Consider the following 16982-nt stretch of genomic DNA (forward strand, 5'->3'; position numbering starts at 1 on the left):
AAATTTCTATCACCTTTAGAAACATTTCCTAAACCTCCCAGCTTTCAATATCTTTGTTTAGTTTTGTCTTCTGCAGTTCTCCTTTATTGCAAAGACTTACTTTGCACTGTCCCTGGGCCTCTTTGTGCTCAAGGCTAGTGCTCTACAATTTGAGCCAGTGCCACTTCCTGTTTCTTTGCGTTGTGTGGAACTGTGGAGTCGAACCTAGGGCTTCTGCATGCTAAGCCAGCACTCCACCACTGGGCCACTTGCCCAGCTCCAAAGATTGTTTTATACCATGCTTCTGAGCAGTGAGCTGCTGAGACCTGAGGCAGGCACTTGGAGATTTTCTAACACTTGCTAAGAATCTTAACTCTGTAGAAGATACCCATGGATACTTAAGAATAAGTTACACTTAAAGCCTAAATTTGGCAGTGCATGTACTGTTAGTATGTGTGGATGAGTGCTAAGTTCTCAGTGTGTGCCCTCCCGATGTGTACTCGGACCTGTAAACCACAATCACGGTAACTTTATTCACATCTTGTTTCAACATGAACATGGCTTAATGTCATTGCCTTTTCCTGCCTCACTAGGCCTTTGACCTCGGACCAGGGTGTCTGTCCATTTGCCAGGCAACTTTTTTTGGGAGAGGGTGGTGGTGGTGGTGGAAGGATGAGGCAGTACTGTAGGTAGACTTCAGTTCCCCTGTAAATGTTTCATTGTCTTAATGTAATCCTGTGCCTTAATCTTAGTGTTTTTTTTTCCCCTCCAGAGTTCTAGGACTTGAACACAAGGCCTTTTGTTTGACTAAGCAACCTTGTCTACTTTTAAAAATTGATGATTGCCCATGACACCTTTCTTTGCTTCACTTTATGCCTAAGTAACAACTTGTCTGCTTTTTTCCTAAGAAAGGCTTTTTGTCTGTGAGGCTTATTTCCCTATAGTGGTAAGAACCTACACTGGGGCTCACTCCTGTGGTCTTATGTATCTTTGCTATTTAATAGGACGCTGAGACCTTGGAGGATCAACGTTCACCCATAGTTTTATTAACCAAAATGCTGGACTGGAGGCATGGTTCAAAAAGCATTTTCTGTTTAAAAAAAAGAGATTTCAATTCAAAATACAGCCAAATTATTTGAATAAGATAGAAAAGGCTGTATGTTCAAATGGTGAAGTCAACACTTGTTTTGGAAGATTCAAGACAGTTCTGAAACTATTAAGTAGTTTGTTAATGGAAAAAAGACATCTATAAGCAGTGGCAGCAATGAATTTGAAGTTCAAATCCTATTTAAGAAACAATTATGGGTGTCAGCTTCAGAGCAACCACTTAATGCAGCTCATTGTTGTTTGAAGGCCTACACATTGAATTTTCCCTCTGCCTCCCAGGTTAGTTTTAGACACAGCCCTAGAATTCTCCCTTTCCTTCCCACTCAAAAGATAAGGATGGTTTATGAAAGGATAGCGTCTGAATCTGCCTGTTCTGTCACACGATGGCTCTTATATTCTCACAAACCGAATTTTAAAATGTTGGATGACAGGGTGTTTGTAAGGGTTGCAATGGATGGGAACCGGAATCCGTCACCCACTTAGCAGTCAGTCATCCCTTTTGACTTGTGTTGCAATGTAAAACAAGCAGGCAAAGATAAGGTTACCATTTAGTAAATTTATATACAGAACATGCTGTAATGTTTCAGAATAATTAATAAGCTTTGGTTTCAAGTGTCTTGACAAAAAAAGGATCAGATGGTTGAGGTAGTCCTACAGGTTTTCAAATGCTTCAAAGCAGCATGCGTGTCCTAGCATCATGATGGAAAGGGGAAGCACCCCGAAGAATGTTTCAAACCTAGTACCATCAACCCTCACCCCCCAACCCCAGCCATTAGAAGCACTAGCTTTAGAAGATTTATCGTTTATTCCTTGTCACTATTTACAGTGAATCAGCAGTAGGTTTTGTCAGAAAGAGGCTTCACCTGTAATCTACCACTTTCTTATAAACGGCCCCTATGGTGAAACACAAGCCCTATGCAAGTAGACAGATCAAGTAACCAACAGATGTACACCAAAATTAATTCTGACAGAGTATAAATACATAAGCAGTCACTAAACGACTGAGAACTGGAATCTCTTGAGAGTGGAGCAGTCTGGAGCCAGGGAGGCGGGAGGGCTGTGATGAAGGGGTCAGTTGTCCCCTGCTCTCACGGAGAAAGGCCGGTGACCACCAAATGACAGCGTCTCCAAGACTCCAGATTACTGTCTCTATCAACAGTTCTGTGCAATGCTAGGATTTACTTAAATTTTACATGAAGATAGAAAAAAATAAATATGGCCATGCTTATCTCATTGACACCAAGAAAACCCATAAATAAATAACTTCCTACATACTCCTGGTTAATTATGCAACTTTTGAGTTTTTCCACAGCATTCTCAAATTGAAAAAGCTTCAAAATAAGCCTAAATGCCCATAAACATCTGGTTGAGAATGCAACGATAAGGGAAAGGAATAAAAGCTAAAACTGGAGTGCAACCCCGCTCCCTTGTTGCTAGGGTTTCACTGGAAGAGTTGAAGTGAGGTTCTTCTCCAAGGGCAGGTTGGAGCCCTACTCATCTGGTTCCCCTGTCAAGCCTGGCCCAGGCAGTCAGAGAAGTCTGCCAGGCTCCCTGAAGCTGAAGTCACACACCAGAGACAGGTGGTCCGAGGGGTAGTGGAAGGACGGGAGTCGGCTGGGCCCGATCTGCTCCTCAGTGAGCAGGTCCAGCGCGGCCCGGACGCTGAGCGCCTGCCGGGAGTACCAGATGTAGTCCAGGGTGTGCCGGCATTCGCCCGAGGCCCGGATCTTCCACGTGGTGTATGGGGGCTCTGACCGCCCGTCGGCGCTGAGCAGCGTGTAGGCGCTGCTCAGGTTGAGGCTGGAGGAGGCGAAGTGTCTGTAGACCTCCTCGCTGGGCTCGGCGTTGAAGTCCCCGCAGACGATCAGGGGCGTCTCAGCTCCCTGCGTGATGCTCTGCAGGTTCTGGAGGAGGTCACAGCCCTGAGCCGACCGGAACCGCTCCCAGCCCGGCCTCGCTTTCAGGTGGGTGACTGCCACGCACAGCTGCCGGCCCGACTCCCGGCACTGCAGCGTCTGGGCGATGGCCACCTGATTGGTTTTCAGCGTCATGGCAGTCAGCCGGATGTTGGCACTGTTGATGAGCTCGAATCGGTTTTGGAGGAAAAATAAGGCGCAGCCATCTGGTCCGTTGTTGTGCTCCACGTCCAGACAGGGCGACCAGGGCTTGGGGAAGAAGGTGCCCTGGTAGCCCAGCCTGCTGAGGAGCGGCTGGAAGGTGTCGAAATAGTGATCCACCTCTTGCAGGCACAAGATGTCAGGCTGGTAGGCCAGGATCTCCTCGAGGATGAGGCACTTGCGCTCCTCCCACCTCAGGGCTTCCGCGGGGCACTGCGCAAAGTTGTCCTTGCCCTCCCCGAGAGCTGGAAAGAGAAGCCAGCCAGCTGTCAGCCAGGACAGACCACGGCCCTGGAGGAGGCAGGCGACACATTTCTTTATTCGTGTCAAAGACACAAAGGCTCGTGGGTTGGCCTAATCCACGGACCTAATCCGTGTCTGTCACGGCTGCCTTTCCTACCTAACAGACGCACACCTGGAAACACAAGAGCCCAGCGAGTTCACAGAGCCCCCCTGCTCCCCGCGGGGCCCCAGATGGATGCCTCCTGTTTCATCTGACTAACCCACAAAGCACTGTGACCAACAGAGAAGCTGAGCGACGTCTCTGGGGTGTCAGTGTCTACAGGTGAATGGGGCTGAGAGCCCGTCACATCAATCTCACCAGGCTGGACCTGTGAGTGACCCCACCAGAGCTGCCGAAGTAGCAAGGAGAGGAGGGCAGGGCCGGGGCGGGGGCTGGGGTCCACCTACCTTGTGCTAGGATGTTCCACTGCATGACCCGAATGGGGGGGTGGCTGCTGGGGCACTCCGTCCTCACGCTCACAAAGTCCCGCTGGAACCGGGGCGGCCGCGTGTGCAGGACTGCCCGGCACTCCTCCAGAAGCTCTTTGGGATCGATGGGCTCCAGGTGCTCGGGGTCGGGGGACAGCAAGTCCTCGGGGTGCTGGGCGGCAGTGCCGCTGGCCAGCGTCTTGGCGAGGGCACTGTAGAGTCGGCTGGTCCCGTGTCCCATGGAGTACACTACAGGAGGTGGAGTCACGTCAGCTCCGGGCCCTCGGCCCTGTGCACACACAGGCTTTCCACCTGGTCTCTAATTCTTCTGAGGGAGAAGACTCACCTTGATGGCCTCTTCTAACCCACGACTTCTTTATATGCTGTAAACCCAGCCTTACCAAAGCTGTGTCTTAACAGGAACTTGGGTAATTTGCATGACGTTTATCACAAGTAGCTGTCCTTGTCATGCTATCAGTATGGACCACGTTTTGTGGTACCTATATGCCCTGCCTCTGATACCTCAGGACTAGGCTTTATGTGGGACTGCAAACATTACTGAGCATTGTAATTATACCAATTGCTAATTTTTTGGGGGCGGGGGGTGTCATGGGGCTTGAACTCTGGGCCAGGTCACTGTCCCTGAGCTCTTCAGCTCAACGCTACAGCTCTACCTTTGAGCCAAAGCCCCACTTCCCATTTTCTAGAGGTTAATTGGAGATAAGAGTCTTAGGTTCTTCTGTGCTGGGCTGGCTTTGAACCTTGATCCTCAGATCTCAGCGTCTTGAGTAGCTAAGATTACAGGTATGAGCCATTGCGCCGGGCTCCAATTGCTACATCTTCAAAAGCCTACAAAATGACCCTATAAAATGGGTGCCTCATGTCTGTAATCCTAGCTACTCAGAAGGCTGAACTCTGGAGGACAGTGGCTCAAGGCCAGCCTGGGTAGAAAGCTTTCGAGATTATATCTCCAAAATAGACGGCAAAAAACCCCAAACAAACAAACAAAAAAAAACAGGGTTAGATGTGTGGCTCAACTGGTAGAGTACCAGCTGAGCAAGTATGAGGTGCTGAGTTCAAATCCTAGCACAAAAAAAGCCTAGAAAATAGGTTGGTACGTACAGGGAGCGGGGAGGGAAAGTCCAGGACTGGCATCAAGGACCCAGTGCTTTTTTTTTTTTTAATCCCTTCATTTTAATTCACCAAGAACACAGTCTTCAACTGGCTAATCCTGTCTTTGAGACACGCCCCGCCCCCCTCCAGCCAGGTCTTACCCAAAGACAGTCCACAAGATGGACTCTAGATACAAAATTGAGGGGCTGGAGGTGGGGTGCGAGCCAATGAGTAAAAGAATCAGGTACTGAACGATTCAAGTCCTGGCCTCAGACCAAAAACATAAACGCAGAATGGAGTGCTAGTGTGTAAGCCCAGACCTGCCACACTCAGGGCAGGTGAGGAGGCCGAGGGAACACTCCACCCACCTCACACCTAGGCCACCTGTCGTGGGGTCGCCGCCCCCGCTCACTGGCAGAGCTAATCTCCTTCACCTAATCTGAGCCGTCCTGGGGATGGTCCCTCAGCAGGATGGGGGGACAGGACCCCCCCTTCAACAGGCTAGCAGGTGCTCCAGGTACTCAGAACCACCAGAGGCCTTAGGAGACAGCAGAGCGACTTCTCCAATAAGGAGCAGAGGAGGGAGCACTCGCTGGCTCCATTCACACAGCCCACCTTTGGTGGCCTCGCTTCCTAGCACCTGCATAAGCTGTGGACACAAACGTGCACTACTGCCCACGAGTGCCAGACTCACACCAGTCTCCTGGACACATCGGTGATCCACACAGACCCAAATCCCTGCCTTCCCAGAAGAGGTACGAACCAGAAATTAGTACTTGTGAGCTGTGCCTGGGCAGAGGGGCCCGAGGGAGAAAGGTGGCCAGCGGTGTCTGCTCCAACAGACTGGGCCGGCCAAGGAGGACAGAAGCAAGCAGTAGATCTGCCTGTGCCTGGGCTGCTGGGGGTTCTAGGAAAATGGGGATAGCAACACCTCACGCTCTGGTGCCACAAACAGCAATTTCTTTTCTTTTTTGGTGGAGTCATAGGGAGAGTAAGAAATAAGACAAGGAAGAGAAGTGACTTTGGGAACATTTTGCCTAAAAAGGAGAGAAAAGCAGCAGTGGTGAGAGTTGCTTTGAAGAGCCGGAGCTTGACGGCCAAGCAGGTGACCGCCTGCCTATGTGAGGCTCCCTGTCCTGCCCAGAAGCAGAGAACAGTCCCGGCAGGGCACTTTCCAAGGAAGCACATTCAGTTTTACCCGGAATGTTCTTCCTTCAGTGAGGCAGAAACAGGATATGAGCGTGCCAGTGTTTCAGAGAGATGTCACGACCAAATCTAACGGTGTCACGTCGAGTGCTGAGTGTAGCACTTGAGGTCGTGTATAGCCGGGTGCCAGTGGCTCATGCTTGTAACCCTAGCAACTCAGGAGGCTGTGGTTTGAAGCCTTCTGGGGCAGGAAAGTCTGAATGACTCTCGCCTCCAGTGGAGATGTGAAATCGAGTGGTGGAGTGCCAGCCCTGAGTGAAAAGCTCTGGGATAGCACCAGGTCCCGAGTTCAATCCCCAGTAATCTCACTCTCACACAGCTGTGTGTTCTCTAGGGATCGAACACTCAATCCAGGGCCTTGCACGCAGAAGGTAGGCTTCCACTGAGGCATACTCCAAGCCTCATTAAAACTTTTTTTTTTTTTTTAAATTGAAAGGAATATGCTGGGGCTGGGAGCATAGCCTCGTGGCAGAATGCTCCCCTCGCATGCACAAAGCCCTGGGTTCAATTCCTTGGTACCACATACTCAGAAAAAGCTGGAAGTGGTGCTGTAGCTCAAGTGGCAAAGCACTAGCCTTGAGTGACAAAGTGTCCAAGGACAGTGCCCAGGCTCTGAGTTCAAGCCCCCAGGACTGGCAAAAAAGAAACTTATAACTAGTTCCCTTTTGGAACTATCTGATGCTCATGTGCAGTAAAAGACAGGAAAACTTCAGAGTCACTCTGCTTACCATGAATGAGAATCTCTCCTTATTCAAAACTTAAAAAGATGTAAAACTGGCCTAATGGGGAACTGAGCCAAAAGCCCTTAATAGGCAAGAATGTACATGGCCCTCAGAGAATCTATTCTAGAGTGAACATCTTTAAGGTTGACAGACACCAGGCAATCTCCTGGAGAGGGAAAAAAAGTTTAGTTTTAGTCTGGAGCATAACATATGTCCAGGGTAATGATGAATTCCTGGGCTCTGGTGAGTCCTGGGTCACAGCACAAGTTCTCTAGTGCTGGCCTGGAGGGAAACAAAAGCACTTCACTAACAAGATCACTGACCACAGCTCCAAGAGCTGGAACCCACACTGACGGCATAACTAACAGCACTAAGTCACAGAGGCGCCTCTCCACACAGCCTTCCCCTGGCTTTGCCCACCACTAGTTTCTGCACAGCATTGTTCCCCCAGGTTTAAGCTTGCGACTCAAGAATAAGCAAAAGCCAGAATCATCTTGGGTATCCGTGTGGGAAGCTGCCCAAACCAATCCAACAGGGACTCAAGGAAACCTTGAGGAATAAATACACAGCATACCCAAAGCTCAGAAGGACAAGCAGCACAGCTAGGGATCATGAAATGACAGTCCCATGCTGCCGCCTACTGGCCAGCCACTGCACTGCCTCAGAAAGGTAAGTCAACTAATTTGGAGGAGCCAACTTTCTCACTGGGCTTTTCAGTAACCTCCTCAATGTGGCCAAATGAGTGGAGACGCTTGGTAACACAGACAGCGTGGATGTAGAGCCTGTACATACTTAGTGAGTACAGAGCGGAGGATTAAGTATTTAAGCCCCCACGTCTGGCTCTTACACCTGGAACATCTGAACGCCAGTCCTGGCCTTCTCTCAGGGAACTAAGCTAGTCTTAATTTTTTGAGCCACTATGGCTTTCTGGGTTTCAGAGGTGAACATGTCAATACATGCAAGGAAACATGAAGACGGATTCCAGGTCTTTTCACCAGACTTGTCTGGCAAGGCCTTGCTGTGGTATCAATGGGGGCCCAGAGAAGGCCGTGCTGGCCAGGGGCACAGGTGCCCCTTGGACCAGTGCTGGCCGGGCAAGGCCAGGCACACCCGGCAGCCGGCTCCGCCTGCCAGGAGCAGAGGTCAAGTTCTAGCTTCTTGATCCATCCACGTCAGGGCCCTGACAGCACAAAGTGTTCAGGGCAGGCATTAGCAGCGATATCAAGAGAAGGTCAGCACTCAGCCACCGTGTCTAAAAATACAAGCACCTAGACCCAGGGTGGCAAGCAGGCGGCCTGGCTGTGCCAGGCACTGGCGCACAAGGCAGGAACATTAAATTGTTCTTCAGAAAAGGTCAAAAGACTTGCTTAGAAAATATCTCTAAGGAAGCCCCGCTCCCCACCCCCGCGTTCAACACATGTGACGGGTGTTCAATCAGTTGTCCCACAAACTGGACTTTTCCAGAATACTGCTGAGACATACGGAAAAACAAACCAGAACCAAGCTGGTGGCACCTCATCGGAGCGTCGTGAGCAGCACCCTGCCCTGGGTCGGGAATGGAGGCAGGGAGGCTCAGCTGACAGTGCCGCCATCCCCGGGTCAGGGGATTCTCAGCTGTGCTCTGCAGCTGGCGAGCTGAGGAAAACCATCCTTGCTTTTCACTTCTGAGTGACCTGGAGGCCGTCTTGGCAGTAAAGCCATGGCATGTGGAATGGACAGGACAGTTACATTTCAGTGACCATAAAACCTCTGTGCAGGACACTTACATCTATGATGCTCTCTGGCCTAAACTATTTACTAGCTGGCTTTTTAAGACAGCTTGTCCAACCTTTTGTGTAAATTTTTAATTAAAATGAAATTAGTTTCTATATGTGTCATAAAAGTCAGTAAAAGATTTTTCAGTCACTGAACAATGCCGGGGGGGGGGGGGGAGAATCTGGGTGCAGTGGCTCACACCTGTAATCCTAACTACTCAGGAGGCTGACATCTGAGGATCAAGGTTCAAAGCCAGCCTGGACACAGAAGTCTCATGAGACTCTAATCTCCAGCTAACCACTGGAAAACCGGAAGTGGCCCTGTGTCTTAAGGGGTAGGGAGGTAGCTGAAGAGCTCAGGGATAGTGCCCAGGCCCAGAGTTCAAACCCCATGATCCATGAAAGAAAGGAAGGAAGGGAAGGAAGGAAGGAAAAGGCCAATGGTTTCAAAATGTTTATGCCAAGTGCTAATTCCCACGTTTGAGAATTGATGCTACTGCAAAACAGGAAGGGATGCTGCCAGCAGAGAGAGAAATAAAATGCGAGGGATTCCCGGAAGACAGCTCAGGTCAGAACAGCCAGGACCAGGAGGGGGCGGGGTAAGGTGCTGGAGGGCAAAAGGTCTGCAGGAGGCAGCCACTCAGGAACCACCCTGACCTTCACACAGACACACACTTCTGCCTGCTGGACGAAACAGAGAGAAGTTCTAGAAGTGGGCAGTATGCCTCAGAAGGGCACCCAAGGCGAATAGACCTGAGAGAGATGCAGACCAGATCAAGAGCTAGCTCTGAGGTGAGGGGTCTTCCCCCAGGCGCCGGCTTCAGCCCCCCACCCCAGCATTCTACAGGGCATGCCAGTGGAGAGGGGGTCCATGGCAGAGCATCTGTCTAGTGTGTACGCAGCCCTGGGTGTGGTGCCAGTACAGACTGCATCAAGACTAGCTGAGGGGCCTCTCAGACACTGCACTGAAATGGTTCTCAGGTAACTTTGGAGTGTTGCTGGCTGCAAACCAGGGCCCGATGTGTGCCAGGCAGGGGCTCTACCGCCGAGCTTCACCCACGAGACTCTCACCACGTGGCCTGAGCTGGCCTCCTATGTTGTTTCCCAAATGCTGGGATTATAGGTGTGTACGGCTACAACCGGCCTTTCAGCAGGTATTTTCATGGATTTCTCACACTATGGCTATAGAATACAGGTGGTTTTAAGCATTCCTTTTCTGCACATCTCTCCATACCGTGAATGCTGGAGGCATAAGTGAGAAACTCAGGGAAGACTTCTAAAATCCACAAGATCCTTCACTAGCGGAAGGAGAAAACTTGTATAGCGACACTCGATGGGAAGGTAATGAAAACAACCCCCCCCTTCTGCACAGACCTGACCCAGTGAGCTCATCTCAACTACATTTCCTGTCGCTGGAGGCTGGGGACAGGCCAGTGGTGGAGAAGCTTGGATCTCACCAATGAAACAAAGGAAAACCAAAATGAAACGGCACAAAGTAAAAAACAAAAAAGCATCACGGCCAGGTTTGGTTCATAAATCCACATCCATCCTACTTGGGAATGAGGCAGAACACCTGACCACCCTTCCTTCACAGGTCTACAACCTTTCATACATAGCCACTTTTAGGTGCCTACCTAGGACCCCCTCCCTCCAAGCATCCGCTGTGATCCCCCCTGCTCTTGTGATACCATTTACTCACCCCCACTCTTAAGTGGCACGGGCTGTCCAATGCATGCATCTGCACTACAATGCCAAGCTCTTACAGGCATCAGCTTCACCTCCGGGTCAGGAAGATGTCTGTGACCCCAGGCCGATGCCCCATCCCCACTGCGTCCTCTGCGGGTCAGGAAGATGTCTGTGACCCCAGGCCGATTCCCCATCCCCACTGCGTCCTCTGGAGGGAGCTGCTGGTCAGTAACGCTTGTGGAGAGCTCCGCCAGTTTATCTGACTTGGTGATGTCTAGCACTATGTAAAGAAATTCTAAACTAAATGGCTTTAATCCTTGCTACTGAGGAGGCTGAGATCTGAGGATCTGAGGTTCAAGGCCAGCCCAGGCACTAAAGTCCGTGAGACTCTTATCTCCAATTAACCGTATCAGAAAACCGGGAGTGGTGCTGTGGCTCAAGGGGTAGGGCGGTAGCCTTGTGCTGAAGAGCTCAGGGACAACGCCCAGGCCCAGAGTTTAAGCTCCATGACTAACCCAACAAACAAACAAACAAACCCAAAATGAAACTAAACTGTTTGCAAATGTGTATGAGTGCTGGAGCCTCTGTGCCCCGCCCTGGGCAAATCCCACAGAGCGCTCGATTCCCTTCAGGCTTGCACATTTCTTCCCGCACACAGGGAAGGGCCGTATAAAATAAAGCCCCGCCTCCTCAACTGAGCTGACATTTGCCTTTAAAACTATCCCAGGAAAAAAGCAACAGGTGTGGCGATGGACAGCGACCCAGCCAAGGTCTGTGGCTCCTGTAGGAGCCACAAGGGAGGTGCCACTACCTCTGCTTGAGAAGGGCACACACCACGTCTTCTTCACCTCAGTTCACCTGGCAGCCACTATCCCTGATGCGACTGTCCTCAGCTTCCCAGGAAATCTCAGTGGCCACGGGACACTGGATAAGGAATGGTTATGAAACTGGACAGGTGTTGGGACTCACCACTGCCCCTCTGAGTGGGGGGGCAGGGTGAAAGGAGCAGCTGTTGACTCCATCAAGCTGGCTCCAATGGTAGCACACCTGCGGAGCAAGGACAGGGTTCACGCTGCAACACTGCTGAGTGTGGAAGGGCCCACCTGGGCCACCCGTGGAGATTCCCATCTCAAAACAAAAACAAACCTGTACTTCATTCTGCTCATTAATATGGAATCAGTGGGGGGAGAGGTGGGAGCATTCACATTTAAAGATATACAGAGGGATTCAAGAACCTGCACTTTTTTGGGGGGTGGGGGTGGTCAAGGGGCTTGAATTTGCCCTGGGCACTGTCCCTGAGCTTTTCAGCTCAAGGCTACCTCCCTACCCTAGAGCCAAGCACCACTTGTTTTCTCCACGGTTAATTGGAGATAAGAGTCTCAGGTCCTTTAAGTGCCTGGGCTGGCTTTGACCTTGATCCTCAGATCTCAGCCCCCTAAGTAACCAGGATTACAGGCGTGAGCCACCTGGCTACGCCTGTCCTTTCAAACAGGGTTGGTTCCTCAGCCAGGCTTCTCCTAAGGAAATGCTTTCTAGTAATCCCTTCTGATTCTAACCAACCCCTTCTTTTGTCTCCGAGCCTGAGTCTAAGCATGCAGCCCAGGCTGGCCTCGATCCCGAGACACTGCTGGCACTCACCTGGGAAGCACACAGGCCATGAAGACTCACGCAGGCAGCAAGAGACCCCCCCCACCCTTAGGCTATGCAAATTTCCTAACCACAGGAATAAACTGTGCTCCAGATAAAGTAAAGCCCACTCTGGCATTGGATGTGCCAGGATCCTGGATGAAGGGGCAGCAGCGGTGACTCAGAGAAGGCATCACTCCCCCCCACACACACACTGGAACAGCAGGGAAAAGGAATGCTACCCAGCAGCCATAGTAACTCATCCTTAAAGTCCCTCCACCCTTTCTCTCTTCTTGGTGCTGGATGCTCCGTGCAAGGCCCCTGAACAAACCCCATCATCCACGCCTGACCTGTCCCCACTCTAAGGCCTTCATTTATTCGCGAAACCACAGGATGTCAGACAACATTCTGAACGCTCATTGGGCTTCTTACACCAGAAGCACACTTTAACTTGTCTGTGCGCTGACCACTTACTCAACACAAGCTACCCATGCTCCCAGCACGTGCCTCTTGGCTAACCTGGTTTCTGAGGGACGGGCAGGAATGCGAATATGTGCTAGTACCTCAGACACACCCAGAGTTATTCACGATGTCCTCTCTAACAGTTACTTTCAAATGTGAAACACACACAACAAAATCCCGATGAATTTCACACGCATCATTCTTAAGGATAACCATTGAACACTCGTGGGCTCCCTATCCCCTGGGGCCAGGTGGGCCCTCCAGCTGTGATCTGCCTCAGTTTCCCGGCTGCGAATAAAGGCATGCCCATGACATCGGCTTTGCCGTCTTCATTTAAACAGGTGTTGAAATGAATACCCCCAAGTGTGATGAGGGCTTAGCGTCCTGGCAGACCCTGCTTCCGTCACAGGCCCCAGGCCCCTTCGTCTTCTAGTGCTCACTTCTCACACGCTAGTTCTTAACTATCCTCGACAGCAGCAACCTGACACCACCACCGAAATCCACCCCCCACGACCCGCTGGTGCAGACTGGCAGAACACACGACGGCAAAAGGGCCAGGCCAGCCAGCTGATCGGACGGGGGTCGGGGGGAGCCGGGATCCGAGCGAGCCGGGGTCGGGGTGAGCCGGGGTCGGGCGGAGCCGGGGTCGGGGGGAGCCGGGATCCGAGCGAGCCGGGGTCGGGGGGAGCCGGGATCCGAGCGAGCCGGGGTCGGGGCGAGCCGGGGTCGGGGCCCAGCACTGGTTCGGCCGCCTGGGCGGAATCCCCGCCGGTGTGAAGCAGCGAGTGAGCGCGCGGGCCAGAAAGTGCCGGCCGGCAGGGGACAGAAAGCCACCACCGCCCGCCCGCCCGCGGCTCCACGCGGGCCGGGGAGAGGCCGGCCGGGGTCGGCGGCCGAGGCCCGGAGCCGAGGGTCGGGGTCGGGACCGGGATCGGGTCCGGGGTTCTGGGGCCGGACCGGGGATCCGCGGTTCGGGGTCCGGAGCCGGGGTCGGGCACCGGGGCTCGGAGCCTGGGTTCGGAGACCGGAGCCGGGATCCGGGATCGGGGTTCGGGGCCCGGAGCCGGGGTCGGGGACCGGGATTCGGGAGCCGGAGCCAGGGTTCGGGGCTGAGGACCGGGATCGGGGCCCGGGGTTCGGAGCCGAGGTCCAGGGCCAGGGCCCGGGGCGCCCCGGCCAGCGGCGGCTCCGCGCCCAGGCTTCCCATTCATTCGGTCTCGGCCGCGCCGGGCCCCGCTGAGCGCTCACCTGTCCGGGGCCCGGGCCTCGCGGCGCCGGGGCCCGCCGAGACCGCCGTCAGCGGTCGGGGGGTGGCGCCGGCTGGGGGTCGCGGCGTCTGGCGGCGCGGGCCGGGGCCGGGCGGGCCGGGGTCGGGCAGGCGGCGCAGGCCCGGGCCGTCCCTCCGCAGCAGGGCCGAGCAGAGCCGCCGCGGGCTCTGAAACATGCCGGGTGTCGCCGCCCGCGCGCGGGAGGCCGAGCCGACGAGGCGAGGGGGCGGTCGGGGCGTCCGGGAACGGTGGCGGGGCCCGGATCCTTCCCCCTCCGCCCGCGTCCGGGAGAGCGCCGGGGACTCCGGTACTCCGGGACCCGGGGACGGCGAGGCGGGCGAAGCGGCGGCCAGGGGAAGCGGCGGCCAGGCGAGGCGGCGACGACTGCGCCGCGCGCCGGGCCTGGCGCGGAGGGAGGCCGGCGGCCCCGCCGACGCCGCGGGCGCTACCAAGTGCGGCGGGAGGCCGGGGCCGGGGGCCCGGGACCGGGACGCGCCGAGCCCCCGGGACCGAGCGAGCGCCGGAGGACGGGGCTGCCGGGGGCGCGGGCCGAGGGCGGCGGGGCCCCGGGAGAGCCCGCGACGCCCGGGGCGGGAGCCGGCGTCCCCCGCCGGCGGAATGGACGCGCCCGGCCGCCTTTCCTCCTCCTCCCAGGCCGTGGGGCCCGGGGCGGAGCCGGGGCGGAGCCGGGGCGGAGCCCGGGTACTGGGGGAACCGGGTCTCCCTGTGCGCGGGCGGGCGTGCGCTCGGGAGGGGATCCGAGTGTCAGCGTGACGATCGCGTGTCAGCGTGACGATTGTGTCAGCGTGACGATCGAGTGTCAGCGTGAGGATCGTGTGTCAGCGTGACGATCGAGTGTCAGCGTGAGGATCGTGTGTCAGCGTGACGATTGTGTCAGCGTGACGATCGAGTGTCAGCGTGGGGATCGCGTGTCAGCGTGGGGATCATGTGTCAGCGTGACAATTGTGTCAGCATGACAATCGAGTGTCAGTGTGGGGATCGCGTGTCAGCGTGACGATTGTGCCAGCATGAGGATCGCGTGTCAGCGTGGGGATCGCGTGTCAGCGTGGGGATCGTGTGTCAGCATGAGGATCGTGTGTCAGCGTGACGATCGCGTGTCAGCGTGACGATTGTGTCAGCGTGGGGATCGTGTGTCAGCGTGGGATCATGTGTCAGCATGGGATCATGTGTCACCATGAGGATCGTGTGTCAGTGTGACAATCAAGTTAGCGTGAGGATGGTGTGTCAGAGTGAGGATTGTGTGTCAGCGTGATGACTGTGTCAGCGTGACGATTGTGTCAGCGTGAGGATCGTGTGTCAGCATGACGATTGTGTGCCAGTGTGACGATTGTGTCCCCATGAGGATCATGTGTCAGTGTGAGGATCGTGTGTCAGAGTGAGGATTGTGTGTCAGCGTGACAATTGTGTGTCAGCGTGAGAGTCGTGTATCAGCGTGAGGATTGTGTGCCAGCGTGACAATCGTGTGTCAGCGTGAGGATCCTGTGTCAGCGTAAGGGTTGTGTGTCAGCATGATGACTGTGTGTCAGTGTGACGATTGTGTCAGCATGAGGGTCGTGTGTCAGCGTGAGGATTGTGTGTCAGCGTGACGATTATGTCAGCGTGAGGGTCGTGGGTCAGTGTGAGGATTGTGTCAGCGTGACGATTGTGTCAGCGTGAGGATCGTGTGTCAGTGTGAGGATTGTGTGTCAGTGTGATGATTGCGTGTTTGCGTGAGGGTTGTGTCTCAGTGTGAGGGTCGTGTGTCAGCGTGAGGGTCGTGTGTCAGTGTGAGGATTGTGTGTTAGTGTGACGATTGCGTGTTTGCGTGAGGGTCGTGTGTCAGCGTGAGGGTCGTGTGTCAGCGTGAGGGTCTGTGTTTCTATGTGGGGGTCTGTGTGAGAATCTATGTGCCCATGCAAGGATTTGTGTGTCCGTGTCAGGACCCCTGTGTCTCTGTGTGGACATTTCTATGTGAGTGTGAGTGCATGTATGTGTCAGCATGTGCTTGTGTCAGAATTCATATGTGTGATTGCATATGTGTCGGTGTCTGTGTACAGGCAGGTCTGTGTGAGAATCTGTATACAAGCCCGTGTCTGTCTGAATTTGCATCTGTCAGGATTCATAGGTGTGACCACATGTTTGTCAGGACCTGTGTGTGCGAGCACGTGTCAGGATCCATATGTGTGAGCACACATCTGTGTCAGTATTTGTATGTGCATGTGTCTTTGAGTGTCTGTGTCACTGAGACTTGCTGTGTACAAGCATAGGTGTGAGTGTGTGTCTGTGTCAGGATCTGTGTGAGATGGTGTGTTAGCAACTGTGTGCCAGCATGTCTTTCAAGATGTGTGTGTGTGAGAGAGACTCCCTGTGTGTGAGTGTATGTGTGTGAATGTCCATATAGGCAAACACGTTTGTCTGCATGAGCACACAACTGTGTCTGAATGTGTGTGTGAGCAGGATGTGTGTGAGGGCATGGCCGTGGCAGTGTCACCCAGAGAAGCGAGCATTATCTCTGCCCCATAGCAGAGTGAGTTCAACTGAGCCTGGGTGAAGCAGGGATTGGGGAGGGGGAGTGGTGGCTTCTGTGCCCTCCCAGGGGGCGGAGAATAATTAGCCCATCAAGCTTTACCTAAAGGCAGGTTATGACCAGTCTTACAGAACGGGTGGCAGAAGTTACCACAGACTGGTGAGCTTCTGAGTTTCTAAGAAGATTTGGCATTTGAGATAGGCCACTGTGTCTGGGGCCTGGGGGGAAATTACACACGTACTGTCCCAGGAGCCAGGTGGTCCTGGCTTATACACAAAGAACAGGAGAAACCCTGGGTGTATTTTGGCTAACAACTCAGTTATGTAAGATGAAAGCTAAGCAGTCAGAAGACCCATGCTTGGATTCCTTGAGGATAGCTGTTGGGGGCCGAGTAACGCCATTCTAATAACTTTCTGCTGAGACCTGTAGTGGGGGTAAACAAGTGGACCTCTTTATCCTGCCCACCTGTTGTGCTGATAGGCTCCCGCACCCAATATAAGGAGGGGAGTTTTAGAGAGATTCCTGATGAAGCTGCATGGCGTCTCTGTTCGTGCTCCAGAGAAGCAAGGCTGAGTGCGGGAGGACAGTGGGCCCTCTCCTCTCGCGGCTTGGACTGGTTGGGGTGTGTTTTTCCCATCCCTCCTCAAGAGGGACTGGGGATGAAGGACCCCGACAGATAGCTGAGGTTATTCTGGACTCAGTGA

At 53.8% G+C, this 16982-nt stretch overlaps 1 protein-coding gene across 1 annotated transcript; it reads right to left on the bottom strand.

Annotated features, from left to right (window-relative positions):
* Nucleotides 1-1622: 1622 nt before the first annotated feature.
* Noct (nocturnin) lies at nucleotides 1623-14098 on the bottom strand. Its single transcript, XM_090356944.1, has 3 exons — nucleotides 13732-14098; nucleotides 3894-4163; nucleotides 1623-3448 (listed from the first exon to the last, which is right to left on the bottom strand). The coding sequence occupies exons 1-3, from the start codon at nucleotides 13925-13927 to the stop codon at nucleotides 2616-2618; spliced, it is 1299 nt and encodes a 432-aa protein (XP_090213070.1). The 5' UTR covers nucleotides 13928-14098; the 3' UTR covers nucleotides 1623-2615.
* Between the last annotated feature and the right edge of the window lie 2884 nt (nucleotides 14099-16982).

This window comes from Megascapheus bottae, chromosome 23 (assembly GCF_031878675.1).
Source record: "Megascapheus bottae isolate mThoBot1 chromosome 23, mThoBot2.hap1, whole genome shotgun sequence".
NCBI lineage: Eukaryota > Metazoa > Chordata > Mammalia > Rodentia > Geomyidae > Megascapheus > Megascapheus bottae.

Coding starts and splice junctions, on each gene's coding strand:
- Noct (XM_090356944.1), bottom strand. CDS start 13,927: ATGTTTCAGAGCCCGCGGCGGCTCTGCTCGGCCCTGCTGCGGAGGGAC. Junction 4,164..13,731: donor GAGGCCCGGGCCCCGGACAG/GTGAGCGCTCAG, acceptor CACCTCCTGTAG/TGTACTCCATGGGACACGGG. Junction 3,449..3,893: donor GTGGAACATCCTAGCACAAG/GTAGGTGGACCC, acceptor TTCTCTTTCCAG/CTCTCGGGGAGGGCAAGGAC.